The sequence below is a fragment of the Eleutherodactylus coqui genome, chromosome 12, assembly GCF_035609145.1.
Source record: "Eleutherodactylus coqui strain aEleCoq1 chromosome 12, aEleCoq1.hap1, whole genome shotgun sequence".
Taxonomy (NCBI): Eukaryota; Metazoa; Chordata; class Amphibia; order Anura; family Eleutherodactylidae; genus Eleutherodactylus; species Eleutherodactylus coqui.
Window position 1 is genome coordinate 42,052,360 of NC_089848.1, and position 17,685 is coordinate 42,070,044.

The following is a 17,685-nucleotide window of genomic DNA, read 5'->3' on the forward strand; positions in this document are numbered from 1 at the left end:
GAAAATGTCTCTTGGAAGCCGCCATGAGAGGAACACGTGTGGCTCCAGGATGTCCTGAACATATCACTGAGTTGTCATTGTATCTCATAGCATTATTAGGGGTGACAATTGCCCCCCAGACCATCACACCAGCAGCGGGGGCAATGTGCCACTCCACAGCAATGGAAGGATTGAGGCGCTTAACCCCAGATCTCCAAACACAGCCATCAGTGCCCAAACTAAACCTGCATTTATCGCTGAAGGCAACCTGGTTTGACTCTCTAACAGTCCAGTTTCACTGTTCACCACACCACTGCAAAAAGAGAAGATGGTGGGTGGGTGTTAAAGACCTTACACATAATAGTCATCATGAGACCAAATGTCCTTCCGCCAAGTGCCTGGAAATGGTTCCGAGAGACACAGGGGTGTAACAATGGAGCTTCCTGTCTCTTTATGGTGGACAACAAAACAATTGGAGCTGCTTAAGCTTGTCAGACGATCAGAGAATCCTCTTTTCTGGTGGTCTGTCGAGGGCGTCCTGAGCCTGGTCACCTTGTGTGCCCTCACGCATCCACTGGTCCCTCCCACCTCCTAACAGTCTGGCTAGAATGGCCGATGGGGGACAATTCATGGATACAACCATCCAGCTTCTCACATCCCAATAATGCGCCCCTCTCAAACTCTGGTAACGGGGTGAAATCTCTTCTCTGCATCGTAGAGGCGTCTAGTGGCCAACAAGCTCTACACAAACGGAAGAAACACTACACACAAGGAGCCTCCAAGAGCCTTTTATAGGCCAAGGGGGAGAACCACTTTCAGGGCCTCCGGTGACAAGACCGTTCATCTAATCACCACAAGTCTCATCATTTGTATATCTGCCTGGGATGTAGCTGCACACTGAGTTTTGCAGCAAAGCGACAACAGTTTTTAGGGGCCGGATTTCCTTTTACAAAGAGTGCATATTTAAGGGGTTACAGTTGGCATAAACCCTACATTTGTTAAAGTTTCACTTCTTTGGGATCTATGTATGAATCTATGATATACCAGTAAATTGGGGAATATGTTATTCATTGCAAATAATCTTTCAACAACAATAACCAATATTGGCTCCTGGTTTCTTAGCTCCCCTCATTCTCTTGATTGATGTTATAAAGGGCAAATAGATTTATCTAGAATTCAATGTTGTCACAGAATTAAAAAGTCATTTTTACAAGCACTATATATTCTACAACTCTGAAGGAAGCTAAAGGGAAAAATAAAATACAGCTAGAAAGTGGATAATCACCTCCATGCCTAAATCTCCTTTACGCCCTGGGGGTCCTTGGATTGTGCTTTGTTTTCCAGGATCACCCTGTTCACAAAACAAGGTATTAGTATTAGTTCAATGAGGACATCATCATTGACATTTTTATGCAGTTCAGAGGCTGTTTTGCATGAATAATGCACCTCACTTCATAGTATGATACATTTACTATATGGTGGGATATTTGCTGAAAGAAGACTTGTCACTGGATGAAGGCAAGGGGGCCCTGGCTGCAACGCTCTACATCTGCAGTCCCACCGACTCTATCCTCATATTTTTTCCCATACTCCCCTTCTGTTGCCTGGATGGCTCTTCTTTGATCTGGGTCCTAGTGCTCTCAGTTTGTCTAGTGGGCGACCCCCACCATTTACTCTCAATGGGTGATGTTGGACTTGATTGACAGTTTATGGGAACAAGCCTGTGTGACTCATACAGGTACCATAAACTTCCTGTATGATATAATTACATGGATGTTCTCGCACACTTAGTGATGATTAGACAGATACCTGCCACAATTGTCCAATTAAGGACCAAGCACCATAAATTTACAACACTAGGTCCTGGGCTTTAATCCCAGCCAATGATTAAAATACGGAGCAGGATTAAAGCTGCTGCTTCTGCAATCTAGCAGGAGAAAGTCGGTTCTTCGGCTGTGACTAAGGCCTCTTTTACACAGGTGACAGTGATATCGCCACGAGAAACTCGCAGCGATATCGCAGCTGTGTTCCTGCGATTTCTGTACGACATCACTGCGTTTTTTCACGGCTATATCCCAATTTTTTCACGCTATGAAGTCGCATGACTTTGTAGAGCTCTTTTGCCTGGATTTTCGGGGGGCTTGAATTATGAGTCCTACCCTAAAAATAAGCCCTAGTTGCATAAAAAAACGCAAAAAACAATACATTACCTAACAAGTGCTGTCCTCTCCTCTGGACTTCTTCTCCCTAAGCCTCGCCGCACTTGTTTGCAGTCTTCAGCCTCCGCTTCCTATTTAGGGGGTTCATAAATTCTGCCTCCAGGAAGCACTGACTCTGATTGGTTTTCGAGCACTGTGGCTCGGCCAATCAATGCAGTGCTTGATGAACCAATCACAGCCATTTAATGTGATGGCTGTGATTGGTTCATCAAACGCTGCCCTGATTGGCTGAGCTGTGGCACCCGAGAACCAATCAGAGCCAGTGCTTTTGTGATAAAATTACATGATTTCCGCACGATGTGAGAGTGGAATTATGAAACCAATGCTTTTCAATGGTTTTCTTCACGTCTTTCACTCATGCGATGTTGCGAAAAAAAAATCATGGCATGCCCTATCTTTCTGCATTTTGCTTTTTTTAATCTCCCATGTTACCCTATGGAGTTTCCTTTTTATTGCATCGCAAGGCATGAACTTGAGATTTTTGTGCGATGTGATGCGTTTTAACACACAGACCTAAGGTCTTTCTCATGAGAAAATCACGGCAAAATTGGTGAGTGTAGGGACTAGCGGTATTGCCAAGAGCCATGACGTGGTCTTCCCAGGTGTGAATGTGTTCAGCTGTCTCTGTTCTCATTCTCTCTCTGTGTTGGGTGAGCAGGTTCTATGTGTGGTGGCTGCAAGAAAGGTTTCTGTCTTGTTTTTTTCTTTTGGTTATGTCGCTGGACTCCCGGTTAGTGTAGGGACTAGCGGTATTGCCGGGAGCTGTAACGTGGCCCGCTAGCTTCCACATTGGGGCCAAAATGTCAACAAATACCTGGCATTTATAGCATTAACATCTGCTACTAGTGTTTGTGTATTGGCTGCTGTATGGTGTTATTATGGCTCTGTGTGTCTTCTTATCCTGTCCAGTTGTCCCTGTTGGTCTTGGCATGAGTTTGCGACCTAGCCTGGGAGCGTGGGTTAATAGGGGCAGCAAGGGCCCAGATCCGAAGACCTCTGGGCCGCCCACTATTGGGGCGATGTCCCCGCTTAGGTAGGTCCTTGGTCATCTTCCTTTGTAGAAGATAGGGAGAGGTGTTAATTGGTGGTTATTTCACCTGGTGTTCCCTATCCTTGGTAACGTTCATGTGGGCCCAGTTCTCACATCCCACACAAACATAACAACGCCCATGTGAAGAAGTCCTTAAAACGTATACATGTGATGAATGGTAAAATCCTATTGTGAACTTTTGGCAGTGAAACTGTAAGTGAGAATCTGTAAGATCGGCTCTTCTCAAACACTAATAACACTTCTGCTTTAATTATTACATGTCACCAATATTCTCCAACTTATATATTGTATGCGAAATACCCATCTTAGGGTTTATTCACATCACAGTTGGATGTTCTGGAATCTCCGTTGCTTATTTCCGCTGCAAAGCAGGACATAATAGCACCATTTTTTTATCCTGTAAATTCCATCAAAATGCTGGACTGCTAGCCAGAAATTGAATGGACCTTATTATAGTCATGAGGGGTCCCTTTGGCGATGTTCGGTTTGGTCATGGGTGCCATTTTCCTGATATCCCTAATAGAGCAGGAAAATAGAACCCCCAAATGCTGGTGTGAAGCAACCATTACCTCGTCTGTATTCTATGCTGGAACATTCCATCATTTCCTTTCACTATATCTTAATAAGTGCATGTTTGCAGTATTCACATCGGCTACTTGTGGACTATTTTTCAGACCATCTGTGACCGGACATCTAGACCTGCCAGCTCTGAAGTAGAGTAGACTGTAAAATTCAATATGGTGCGTTATCTGAAGCACGCAAGAGGCTAGATTTTTGGCCAGTACATACGACACTGCATACATAAAAGAAACCCAGCGTTTGATAGACAACGGTGGGAAGACCTACATTCGGAAAGTTGTGTGTCTACTGGAAGTGTTCTCCAAACAATTAAGAAGAACAATTATTCATTTTTAATTCTATATACTTACGGTAGCGCCATTGTGGCCTTCATAGCCTTTATGCCCTTTAGCTCCTCTTATTCCAGATTTACCCTATGAAAAGTGAACAAAATTTCAGTCACACCCAGGGATAGGCCGGACAACCCATTGTAAAACGCTGGCATTGAAAGCCATACACTTTCGAATTTTCCTTCACGCTCGCAATTATGAATTGTGTATTCCACAAGTGGAAGAAAAATTGCAGCATGCTCTATTTTACTGCAGAATCTGCGCAGATGGACTCGATTGACTCAATGGAGGCGTGTGACCCGTAGCCCATATGCAATTAACATTGTATATGAGCTGTGGGCACCCACATCATCACGAAGCTACAGTGCGGGATATACAAACAAATAAAAACCTGTGCAGTGCATGACTTCCTGCGAGGCTCCGTGGTCATATGCAATACAGTTAAGTGCCGTACGCAGGGCCACGGCCGGGGTCACAGCCAGAATTTGCTGTGGGCCTACTACATGTGGGCCCGGCCTTAGACTGACTTTTTAGGTATTAGGCCTCATTCACGCGGGCATAAACACACTCTGTATTCGAGTATAATATGGAGTACTAAATCACCATTGATTTGCGTTGAGGCGTTCAGACCTATGCAGCATGTCTTATTTTGGTCAGTATCCTGGGCCAAAATAGCCCATTGCAGTCAATGGGACTGTACAAACACATAGTGAATATGCATGCTACATGCATATTCACTGTGCATTTGCAGATACAGTAAATGGAACCTGCTTGCATTTTTTTGAGTATGTGAAACACGCGCAAAAAAATGCTATCAGGGCCAGATGCACGTGAAATATGCACTGTTTCAGTCTATTAATATGCCGCGTATTCACGGACCGAAAGCTGCATACACCCATGTGAACGAGCCGTTACTGCAGTTTCCAAAGTCTCATGACAAGAGTAAGTCCACAGCTATTGTATAATGGCAGAAAGAAAAAGCCCCCTAGGAAACCCTGAATCCAAAATTGGAATGCAAAGGGTTAAATCAATTGAAATCAGTGGTTTCGTTTTGTCCCATTATGCGGCCATGATTATCACGGCAGGATGACGGGACTAAACCATGTTTGTCCAGGTTAAGGGTGCGGGCAGACGAGCGCATAAACGGCGCGTTTTTGCGACCAAACGTATATACGTGACCATCTGAGGCAATGGTTTCGAATGTATTCGTTCACATGGGCGATTTTACGGCGCGTAAAAACGGCAATTCGAAAAAAAACGGAACATATGCGACCGAAATACGCGCCAACGCATATTCGATCGCCGAAAAGACCGTTTGCAAAGTAGGAACAAACGAAAATACGCTTTCTAGCTCTGGTCGTAATCGGTGAAAAACGATCGCTCGGGCGATTATACGTTGCGCTCGTGCGAACGTAAATACGCCTACGCTCGTCTGCCCGCACCCTAAGCCTATAGGCCTCACACATATTTGCACGATGAGCGTTGCATTTTTGCATGTGTTTCTGTGTATTTTATTGTATTTTTTACTCACAGGTGCCCTGCCTATTTGTGCATGCAAAAAGCATCCCAATATGCTCCCTTTGATTTCAATGGCCAATTAAATTTAATATGGGCTAATAGTTGCACCCAGATAGGACAAGCTGCATTTTTGTTTGCGCAACCGAAATGCATGCACATAAAAATGCACATGTGACCAAACCATTGAAATCAATGGATTCTATTCACCATTTATTGCATGTGCAAATTTTGGAAGCACTGTATGTGTAGTTATAAGCATATTCATAGCTATTAGTATAACCTACTACAAATATCTTACTTGCTCTCCTTTTTCACCTCTTTCCCCCTTTACCCCTGGATATCCAGATCTGCCCTATAAAAAGAATGAGAAAAAAATATATATGAGAACTGAAACTTGTTATTAGAACGAAATGACAAATGAATCTGTATGTTACACAGTATACCTCTTCTCCGTTAAGTCCGTCAAGCCCAGGTTCTCCAGTTTCACTCTGTTAAAACACAAGAAAATACATTTTGTTCCATACCGTTAACTAAGATACAGTGTATGTAACCATTTAAATTATACATAATAGTCACAAAAAAACCTTAATGTGACTGTAATAAGGTATCCTGTGTTCTCTTAGGCCTTAGTCAGACGGGCGTTTTTTCGCGCGATTTGCGGATCGCATGACGGATGCGCATCCGCAAATCGCGTGACCGGTGCACGCAAGTCGCCCGCAAATCGCCCGAAAATCTGCTCCTAGCCGCGTTTCATTAGAAACAGGCCGGAGCTGTCCAGCGCATTGCATTCAATGGAGACGGCAATAGAGCCGCCTCCATTTAAAGCAATGCGCTGCGGGCGAGCCCGGGATGAATTGTCGGTAAGGGCTTAAATATATAAGCCCTTCCCTGCAATTCATCCTAAAATGTGTTAAAATAAAAAAAAATTGTATACTCACCTTCTCCCGGTAGCCAGAGCTCCGCGCGGCCGTCCTGCAGTGGGTGTGAGTCAGACCTGCCCCCTGATTGGCTCAGCGCTGAGAGGCAGCAGTCACTCACCCATTCATGAATTCATGAATGGGTGTGTGAGTAAAACCGGCCTCTGATTGGTCAGGGCTGTGACCAATCAGAGGCAAATCATTCAGCAGGCGGGGATTTTAAAGCCCCGCCGGCTGAATAGTGCCGAGAAGCAGTTCAGGAGAACTGACAGTGGCCGCGGCTGGACTCCGGCTGCAGCGGAAAGGTGAGTATACAATTTTTTTTTATTTTAACACATTTTAGGATGAATTGCAGGGAAGGGCTTATATATTTAACCCCTTCCCGACAATTCACCCTGCGCACGCCAGCAGCCCATTGCTTTCAATGGAGCGGCTGAATTGCCGGCTCCATTGAATTCAATGGGCAAACATCGTTCTTCTCTGCCACAGCTGTTACAGCTGTGGCAGAGAAGAATGATTTGTCTTCTATATGTTCTCAATAGGGTCGGCGCTGCTGCCGCCGGCCCCATTGAGCGCATATAGAGAAGAGAACAGGAATCGCAGATCGCAGATAGGTGCGATCTGCGATTTTTTTGTTCTATAATTTATCGGACGAGCGCATAAAAAGCGCTCATGTGTCCGATACCATTGCAAAGCAATGGTTTTATAAAATTGCCGGACGCATGCGCAAATCGCGGCTAAAAACGCCCGTCTGACTAAGGCCTAATGGTACAAAAGCAAAATATGAGCAGTAAGTTAAAAGTTTCCTTCAAAGTTTTTACACAAAGGACCTTAATCGTCATTACTAATATGTGCAGTGACACTAGCATAGAGTAGTATGCAAATAAAGGGGACAAGGAATTGTTCTTAACAGATAGAGGGAAAAAGCTTGGAATAATATTTTACGGTAGGTTCAAAGTACTGCAACATCGAGTTTTTACAACTAACATCTAGATGTTATTGGCAAAAGAATATTTTAGTTAAAGGGTTGGTTCCAAGAAAAATATTGCTTTTAGTTATAGTTCAGTCCGGCCCATAATTATAAACTATTTTTTAGTAAGTGTAAATACAAAAAAAATTTTTTAGAATTATGGGCTGGACTTAACGATAACCATTTTTTGGTGTTGTTGGACGACCCCTTTAAAAAGACAGTGTACAAAGATATACAGACCTGGTCTCCTGTAAAACCTCTGTCCCCCTGAGGAAAAAAAAATACAAAACACTAAGTAAATGGGTAAAACTGTATTAACAAAAATAATGATTCATTTCTATAGACCATAAGGACATTTGGAAATAGACCATATTTCCCCATTTTGGCCATATCTCCACAGGAGATCCTCCGATTGGGAATATACGCATGACATATTTCTGGTTATGATTTTATCTATTCAGCGATACCAAACATGACACATAAATTTTAGCCAGTATTAGTGAAATAGAATTTGTAGACAATAGTAGATGATGTCTGGTGAATTTGCAAGCAATAGGGAATGATGTCTACTTAATTAATTACAACTAAACGCGGTCTTCCGACCAGGAGACGTAATTATCAGCATCCTGATAATAATGTAGTAAGGATAGTTATAATATTAGAAGGACTCATGTAGCTTTTAATCCTTTTAGAACCCATACTGTACATTTTAATTTAAAATTTTAATTAGTAAAGAACGCTATATAAGCTGATAAACTCCCTTTAAGTCATATGCACTATGGTCTTCAAAGTGGGGATGGGGGATAAAAAATACACATGTAAAGTTTAATGCCTCAAAGGCCGAAGTGTTTTAATCCTAAAAGAATAGACACTTTTTAGCGATTTAACGTATGTGGTGGTTTTATGGCCCTATTTTTTTCTTGGTCTGCCAAAATTATTTTTGAAGTGTTTTTGTTAAATAGGGGGCAATGTAAAAAATGTGAAAAAAAAAGATTTTCTTAAAATTTATAGTTCTTTATTTTTTTAAATTAGTATATTTATGCTAAAATAAAGTACAGAAATGGTTTTGGCATTTTGTTTGGATGTGATGGGTTAGGTTGACGTGGGCAATGGATTTTTTTCAAACATATATTTTATTTTATAATTTTTTTTTACCTTACTTCTGTAATTACATTTTAACATATGTCCCCGTGACCTGTGGGTCTTACTGTCGCATTGTCATTTTTTTCCTTATTTCACATTTTTCCACTGAAACTGGGCAATCTATAGGAGCAACATCCATTGGAATCCCATTTACAGGGGGAAAAAATCCCCCTAATGGGAGTATAGTCACTGGCAGAGTTGGGTTGGGATCTGCTAAGACTCTACAACTCTGTCCCAGTGGGAGTCACTGGTGATCACATAATTTCCGGGTTCCAGAAAGAAAATGGGATTTCGGCTCCTTGTATTCAGCTACATAGCACTCATTGAACTCCATGTAGCCGGCAAAAGAGAAGGCAGAAGCTGTTATAAACTGCCTGTGTCTTCTCCTCTGGGTCCTCGACTGTCTTTGATATTCGAGCACCTGACCTGCTCCTGCTAGCTTGCAAGAGCAGGAGCTTTCAACCCACACCGTATTATTACAGCACAGGATTAAAGCTCAGGACCAAGCGCCATGTATTTATGTTCATAACTTTCGAATGCCATTATATTTTTTAGGTTTCATCTGCCAGTAATTTACTTGATGTCATGTATTACCTTGGAGCCTTGGATTCCTGCACATCCTTTGTCACCACGCAGACCAGGTAAACCAGGCAATCCTCTATTGCCCTTTAGAAAAAAAATACAAAACCAAAGTTTACTCTCTGTACTTATCTTACTGCTTAACCATCATCAAATGATCTTCTAGCAACATACTGTATGTAGATCTTAATAAAAAGGACTGTTACAGAGAGATGGGGTGACCCCGATCGCTCCTGCCTCTATCACCAATTGTCACAGATCGACTATTCTGGGCGCTCTCACCGCTGCAAACACCTGTCACAGCAGAGCCTTGATCGATCACTCTGGAATTGCAACCACCCAATCATTAGAATGCAGGAAGATTTGTACCCAGTTTTTCCAGGCTTCTGCACACATGCAAAACGAAATCTCAATACACCACCTGATCGAGTCTAACAGCTCCAGCACTCTACAATACCAACTCACACTCACTGCCACCACCAGCTTTTTGTTTCCTCAGGTAAGCTGGAACCCACACTTATAAATTATTACCACAATTTTCAGAGTTATGATTTGCTTTGAAATGGATGGGGTTTGACTAATAAATTGCAGAATTATGAAAAAAATAATAATAGCAGTGCTAAATATTGACATATACAAAAAAAATACAGAAAAGGATGTTGCAGTGGAGGTAAGGTTTACAGGTATATACAACAGGCAGCATTTAAAATAAAAGAAGGCTAAAATAAAACACAGATACCAGATTTGAAATATTTTCACCCAAAGTTCTGATTGTGCAGAGTCACTGGAAGAAAAAGGGAAAGTCCTCACACTGACATGTATCTCTGAACATCTGACCACTGGGTCTCTATGAGCCCCTAGTTTTAAAAGTTTCCTTAAACACACACCTCCACCCACCCCCTCTGAGGTCATTCAGAAAAAGGAGGGGTAAATCTGTATGTACCTGTGAAAACCCATAATTCCCCATTTCTGCCAAATCTCCGCAGGAGATCCGCCAATCTGGAAAATATGCCTGGCACCAATAATAACACATAAATTATTACCAGGTACACGGGTACGCCATTTAGGGGTGTTCTGGGCCCCGCACGCCAATAGACACATATATGAGTTTAGACGCATTTTGTTCAGCTGGCCCACCCAATTCTGAAAATACAATTTCTATCAGGCTAGGACCTTCACATGACCAATTATCCTTATTAAAATATTTTTCCTTAATTTGAATGTTGGAGCCAGCATGTCTGCGAGAATCCAGCTCCTAGGTGAATGATTTTCCTTGGACTTCTGTTACCATACAGCATGGCGTGGGGTCCCGCGGTCGGCGCGCGCCGCTCCAGCTTCGGCTCTGGCGTCCCGGAGCTGTGACATCTGGGCTCTCCCGGCGACGTGGGGCGGTCGGTGTGCGGCGGTGTGGGCGGTTCTGCCCTTAGGGAGCCGCCCGCACCCCTTCCTCTCTCTTGTATTGTGAATGGGGGTTGGCTCCTCCCACTCTCCGCCCATGGGCGGAGTTTTGCAGTTATAAGGCTGGCAGTGACCTGAGCTCACTGCCAGTTATTGGTTCAGTCTGCGGCTACTCTGTCCTGTCTGTTGGGTCCCCTCAGTCAGCTCGCTAGGTGGCTAGTCAGTTCCTTTCTCTAAGCTTTGTCTTTGCTCAGCACTTTCTGTTGGTAACTTCATCTGCCTCCTTTGTCGGTACTCGGCCCCCTGTTAGGTAGTTCCATCTGTGTAGTCGCCAGGTCCCTAGCCAAGGGTAGGGACCGCCGTTCAGTTGTCCGCCTGGGGTTAGCCAGGGCCGAGGCAAGTAGGCAGGGACAGTGGGGTGCGGGAAGTTCAGGGCACCCCGCTTGGCGCTCAGGGGGTCAGAGTGCCGTAACAACTTCATTAACAAGTAAATAGTCACAAAATTTGGTATCCTCATGCTAATTCTAAACTAAACAGACCGGTGAAGACAGGAGCAAAGAAGAAAGGAAGGGGCTTATGTACATCACAGCTCTTATCCAAGGAAAGGTGCCTTTCTAAATGTGAATATTCAACAGGAAGGAGTGAGGAGATGAGTGAAATGTCGACTAAAAAGCTACAAATGCAATCTAATTACACACAAAATGGATGACACATGCAGCACAATGGCTGACGCCCCACCAGTTTCTATATTACAACAGAGACTCACCTCCATTCCTTGTTCTCCAGGATACCCTTGTTGTCCTTTAAATCCAGTAGCTCCCTAGTAAATTGACAAATATACAGACTTTTAGTTCAGTTAATACACATGAGGGCTCAGTCACACGGGCGCTGATCCGCCCGTGTTTCTGCACGATAAGACGGGCACACTACAAGTGCGGATGACTCTCCGCACCGCCGGAAGAAGGAACACATGACGGCTAATGCTTACAACCCTTTTTTGTACTTGTGCTGAGTCTCAAATACCTGTTTTTAACAGACACCAGTGAAGTTACCTTTAGCACAACAGTTTGTATAACGTGCTATGTCTCAAAACTGAATTTTATTTTTAGAGACTACAGAAATTGAAAATTTAGATAAAAAATGATATTGTGGTAAAGACTGTATGAAAAATATACATTACAAGTGGTTGTGCTTCGATCTGAAGTTACCAATTGGAGGAGCTGACTGCATTCTCAGTATACATTGAACTGAGTAATAAAATAGTATGCATTTATCTCCACCTAGTGGTGACCGCAGGCAATCAGAATTTTCACATTTAACTCTATGTCTCTGAGGAGGATTGGGTGTTTTGTGTCGGAAAAACTGTTGTAACCAGTGTAAAGATGTGTTACAAAAATAACTAGTACTAAACTTTGGACCTGAAATGAGGGGGTGTGAAAAGATGGAAATTGTTAACTATATGAAAATATAATAAGAGTTTCTGGGAGGACATTATATGAATGAAATAAGCAGTAGCCAACCTTCTACATAATATACTGTAAAGTCGCTTCATTATTTGCATACTCCTGGCAGTACTTAATTGGCAGATATTATGTGTTCAGGCCTAGAGGAGCAAATTGACACTTTGGAGTAAGATACAGGGTGATCATTATTAAAGTAGAGGTATTCAAAGATCTCTAGTGAAGAAACTATGGGGCAGAACCCAATGTAAAATGCTGTGCATACTCTGTGTATTTATCAAATAAATAAAAATTACCAAATGTTTGCACCAGAGAAATATTTGGCACTGTATGTGAATGGTAGATAAAGGTAAAGGTCCCTGGTGCAACTACCAAGTCATGACTGCCTCCTATGGTGATGTCACATCAGGACATTTTCTTGGCAGACTGTTCTTGTGAGGTGGTTTGCCATTGCCTTCCCCAGTCACCCTTTACGGCCCAGCAAGCTGGGTACTCATTTTACAGACCTCGGAAGGATGGAAGGCTGAGCCAATCTTGAGCCGGCTACCTGAGCCCCGCAAGAAATGTGAATGGTATGGCGTATATAATGTAGCTGGTAAAACGTTTTGGTCAATCTATTATTCAGATCGTTACACTACGACAGCAATGCTATGACTCTCACATTACCTGAACATGCCTTGCTGGTTAAACTGTATTATCAATGAGGTGCTAGACAATTCATTGAACATGTGCAAGCAGCACACATTGAACCATATGTATAGGTTTTTCCAACTTGACAAGTCACCGATCTATCAACCTAATGGTGTCCCAAACCATAATGGATGGTTCTTAGCTATTAATTGTGACAAACTTTTATAACTTCAACAGCACCAAATATTTCCTTGCTGGCAACATTTGATACTTTTTTTTTCTTCCATAAATCTAAAGCCCATACTCCACTGATTATACACACCAACGTTTATGGGGTTCTGTCCCATAGTTTTTCGCTAGAGGTCTCTGAACACCTCTACTTTAATTATGATCACCCTGTATATACTACTTCTATGTATCATAGAATCATAGAGTTGGAAGGGATCTCCAGGGTCACCTGCTCCAAACCCCTGCTCAATGTACAAATGTAGTGCACTGGAGGGGCTAGGATCACATGTGACAGATTGATTTTCACTGGTTAATCCAAAGAATCTAAACTAAATTTTCACCAGCTCCAAAGAATCTAAACTTTAAATTCTCAGGCTTGATTTACCATTACTGAGAATTATTTAAAACATTACTGAATATACAGTGCATATAATACATAATAATGTAGTGCAGGGTTCCCCAACCAATGGCTGTCCACATGTTTGATATCACTGATATGTTGGAAAAGCTGGGGAACCCATATAAGGCCTCATCTAATATAAAAAAGCCTACAGGTTTTTTCTTGCACCACACTAAGGCCTCATGTCCACGGGCAAAAGAAGAATTAAAATCCGCAGCGGATTTTAACTCTTCTCCCGCAAGCGGATTCGCACCCCATAGGGATTCCCGGTCCGCTGCGGGTGAGTAAATTCTTTTAAATTCCTATTTTAAGCGCTCATGTCCCCGGGGCAGGAGGGACCCGCTGCAGATTGTCCATGGAGAATCCGTAGCGGGCCTGATTTTCCCCGTGGACATGAGGCCTAAAGGTCACCCCTTTGCGTAACCTTTAGAGGATGATTTTGGTGTCATTAGATTTGTGACATCCTCACCACCTCCATAAAATTTGAGTTTAATACATTGAGTGACCTGTCAAGCCAGGTCAATGTTCCTATGTTAAGTCTATGGGTGCGCGCTGCTAGGGAGAGTGAAGCGTTGCTAAGCGAGCACGAGAGCAGTGAACGGCGAGTGGTGGAAGCGGTGAGCAAGGAAGAAAGAAGCAACGAGAGAAAGAAGCGGCAAAAGGGAGAGAGAGAAATTGGTGAGAGAGAATCATTGAGAGATAAAGAAGTGGCGAGAGAGACAGAGAGAAAGAGAAGGGGAGAGAGAGAAGCAGAAAGAGAATCGGCTAGAGAGAAAGAAGCGGCAAGAGAGAGAGAAGCGGTGAGAGAGAGAGAAGCGTAGAAAGGGAGAGAAAAGCATCAAACAAGAGAGAAGCAGTGAGAGAAAGAGAGAAAAGCGTAAAGAGAGATAGAGAGAGAAAAGGGGAGCAAAAGAGAGAAGTGGCAAGAGAGAACCGTTGTGAGAGAGAAGCAGCAAGAGAGAGAGAGAGAGATACACTCCAAATACAAAGTGATACTCTGAATAATCACCTAACCAAGCAGACTTAGAAGTTCACAAAAATCATTTCTACAAACATTTATGTTCACGTAGCAAACATCGGCTCAATCTAGTTAATCTAAATTGTTCTTCAATTGTGTAGTGCAATTCAGTCCAAACTAGGAAGTCTGTGAATTTGAACCCACTTATTCTGTATTATAGTAACACTGAATATTATTAAATGTGTTATTGCACATTATGTAATTTAGATTCAGTTCAGCCTGTCATACCAGACCACCATAATTCATGCAGGACACTATAAAGACGTATATAATAAAATGACATATTACAATTAAAGATGAGCTAACCTACTCGGCCACGCCCCTTTTTCGCCCGAGCGCCGCGATTTTCGAGTACTTCCGTACTCGGGCGAAAAGATTCGGTGGGCACCGTGGGTGAGTGGGGGGTTGCAGCGGGGAGTGGGGGGGAGAGGGAGAGAGAGAGGGCTCCCCCCTATTCGCCGCTGCTACCCCCGCTCCGCCACGCCTCCCCCCGCCCCCCGGCACCCCCGAATCTTTTCACCCGAGTACGGAAGTAATCGAAAATCGCGGTGCTCAATCGAGTAATTACTCGAAACTAGTACGTTCGCTCATCTCTAATTACAATGTAATAACTTTTGAGAAGCTGGGAAACCATTGTTAGACCTCAACAGTTGTGCTAATTTAGTTTTTACAGATGAAAAAAGCAGTTTGTGTCTCCCTTTTAATCTATATCCTCCCGTGTGATACAAACATTGCTGCTTGATGTGATGGGACTTTTGCTGTAGACCGTTGGCCATTATTGGCATAAGCGAGCAATTACAAAGATGTAACACTTGGTAGAATAATATCCACATTAGTTTTCAGGAACTAACTCTACTAGAGGTAACTTCACTTTCGATAATCTTGGTTCATTTTAAATTCCATTTGAGGTACATACCTGCCTTCCCGGATCTCCATACTTTCCAGGTGGGCCACTTTGTCCAATGCAATCACAAAACACACAACAACATGACTTCTCATTAACATGGGTCTAAAAAAAGACAAAATATGTTATAATACTCTTACACAAGTGTAATAATTATTGCTGTGTCTAGGAACGTAATATTAAGGCTATCATTCTGGACCCGTAGAACCATACTCACCACTTGTCGGGCAAGTCTAAATCCAATATCATACATCCCAATATGCAACTGATAGTTGTAGTCAAAGCCTCTGCCAAATTCTATATATTGCATCTTATCATATCCTTTTGCTCCTTCCAAAGCAACAGCAACTAAGGCATTTAACCCTGAAAGTTGCAGAAATTGATATATAGTTAATGGTTATATTTATAGTATATATTGATAAGCTGTAGGCATAAATTCTGCCCACCCAAGGAAATCCTAGAATAACTATTTGCTCTTAGGACTAAAGCAAAGCAGGAACCCTGTATAGAGTCACACACAGTAGATGTTGTTCCCTTACTAACACAGTCCCGCAATGATAGCAGAAGTCCTAGATTGCACAGTTAAACGGCTCCATGCATTTATCATAGCAGAAGGAGGTCACTTGGAGCACACTTTCCTTACTTCAGCCTTGGCAGTGGTCCCACAAGAAATAAAGATCCATGGAAAGTGGTTTTTTGTCTTCTCGCATGTGACTCTTCAACTTTGCAATTGGGTTTTACTTTCTCTCCCTTACAGGGCCACAACACCAAATTGAAATCCATATTTTGTGTCCCCCAGTGCACCATACCATCATGTAGTGCATCCAGTGGTTACACCCTGTATACATGAGGTTTTGCAGATAACTGATTAAATTAATACTATAATGAGATGATCATTGCTGTGATTAGATTTTCTTACTCAACATAGGAAGCAGTAATATATAATACTGAACATAACTTATGTGTTTACTTCTTTTAGCCCGTATATGTTACCACTGGACGTGGAGCTCACTTTTTTGTACTGTAAATCATAAATGATTTTCTTTGCACGTGGGATCCTTATTTGGTGCTTTTTAGTTTTCTCAAGTGTATTACAAACTCTGCAAAACCTCCAGTTTATATGACACCATAATATGGCAACCATGGGAGTCTATGGGGCCATAGGGAATCTCAGTATGCCTTTCTATAAAATCTAATTAAAAAAAAATCACAATTTCATCGGATTTGTATTGTGGAGTTATCATATCCTAAAATCATTGCTCTAAGGGTGAAGTCACACGAACGTATATCGGCTCGGTTTTCACGCCGAGCCGATATACGTTGTCCTCGTGTGCAGGGGGGGAAGGATGGAAGAGCCAAGTGCAGGAACTGAGCTCCCGCCCCCCTCTCTGCCTCCTCTCCGCCCCTCTGCACTATTTGCAATGGGGAGAGGTGGGACAGGGGCGGGGCTAATTCTTAGAACTTAGCCCCACCCCTGCCCCGCCTCTTCCCATTACAAATAGTGCAGAGGGGCGGAGAGGAGACGGAGAGGGGGCCGGGAGCTTAGTTCCTGCTCCTGGCTCTTCCATCCTCCCCCCCTGCACACGAGGACAACGTATATCGGCTCGGCGTAAAAAACGAGCCGATATACGTTCGCGTGACTTCACCCTTAATGATGAACTAACAATTTAGTGCAAATGCAATGCAAAGTACTAGTTAGAGCATGACCCAATCAGGTTGGAACTTGGTAGGATCATCTCGTTGGACCTGTATTCATTACAGGGACTCTGAATGCAGATCGGTATTTAAATCGCCTGCAGACGACGGTGGATGATGTCCGGGAGGATCTGCCCCTATCGTAGCAGATTGAGGCCACTTCAAGAACTCTTTCTTACTTTAGTCGTAGCAGCAATTTCATGGGATTAAGGCCTCATGTCCACGGGTGGATCAGATTCCGCATTCAGGAGCCTGCAGCGGAATCCGACCATGCCCGGGACCGGGACCTTGCAGCTCTTCTACTCACCCGTCCGGGTCTTCCATCTCCTTCCCTGTGGATGTGTTTGGAAGCTCCGGCCAGCCAGCGCGCCACTGCACATGCGCAGTTTTTTTTTCTTAAACTCCTGCTTTCCTGCAATTGAATTGTGGACCTGCCGAGCATTGGACAGCTTCCAATGACTTCAATGGAAGCCGCCTGTGTAGGATCTGCACTGAAATGGAGCATGCTGCAATTCTTTTTCAAAAAAGGTCCGCAAATCAAATCTGCATGCTTTATTTCATTTGCGTTCGTGGGCGGCTTGTTTGCGGATTCCGCAAATCAGATCCGTACGTGCACATTGGGCCTTAGAGAGATGCAGAAAGTGGAATTATACCTTTCGCATGCTACT

The 17,685-nt window shown here is 43.2% G+C and overlaps 1 protein-coding gene across 1 annotated transcript in view; it reads right to left on the reverse strand.

Annotated features, from left to right (window-relative positions):
* LOC136586937 (collagen alpha-6(VI) chain-like) overlaps positions 1-17,685 on the reverse strand; it is a 126,674-nt gene that overhangs the window by 68,225 nt on the left and 40,764 nt on the right. The window contains exons 11-19 of the mRNA XM_066585279.1: positions 15,540-15,685; positions 15,335-15,427; positions 11,449-11,502; positions 9,300-9,371; positions 7,803-7,829; positions 6,119-6,163; positions 5,974-6,027; positions 4,179-4,241; positions 1,265-1,330 (exon numbers count right to left, since the gene is read on the reverse strand). Of these exons, the coding sequence (XP_066441376.1) occupies positions 1,265-1,330; positions 4,179-4,241; positions 5,974-6,027; positions 6,119-6,163; positions 7,803-7,829; positions 9,300-9,371; positions 11,449-11,502; positions 15,335-15,427; positions 15,540-15,685 (620 nt within the window). The remainder of the gene's footprint in view (positions 1-1,264; positions 1,331-4,178; positions 4,242-5,973; positions 6,028-6,118; positions 6,164-7,802; positions 7,830-9,299; positions 9,372-11,448; positions 11,503-15,334; positions 15,428-15,539; positions 15,686-17,685) is intronic.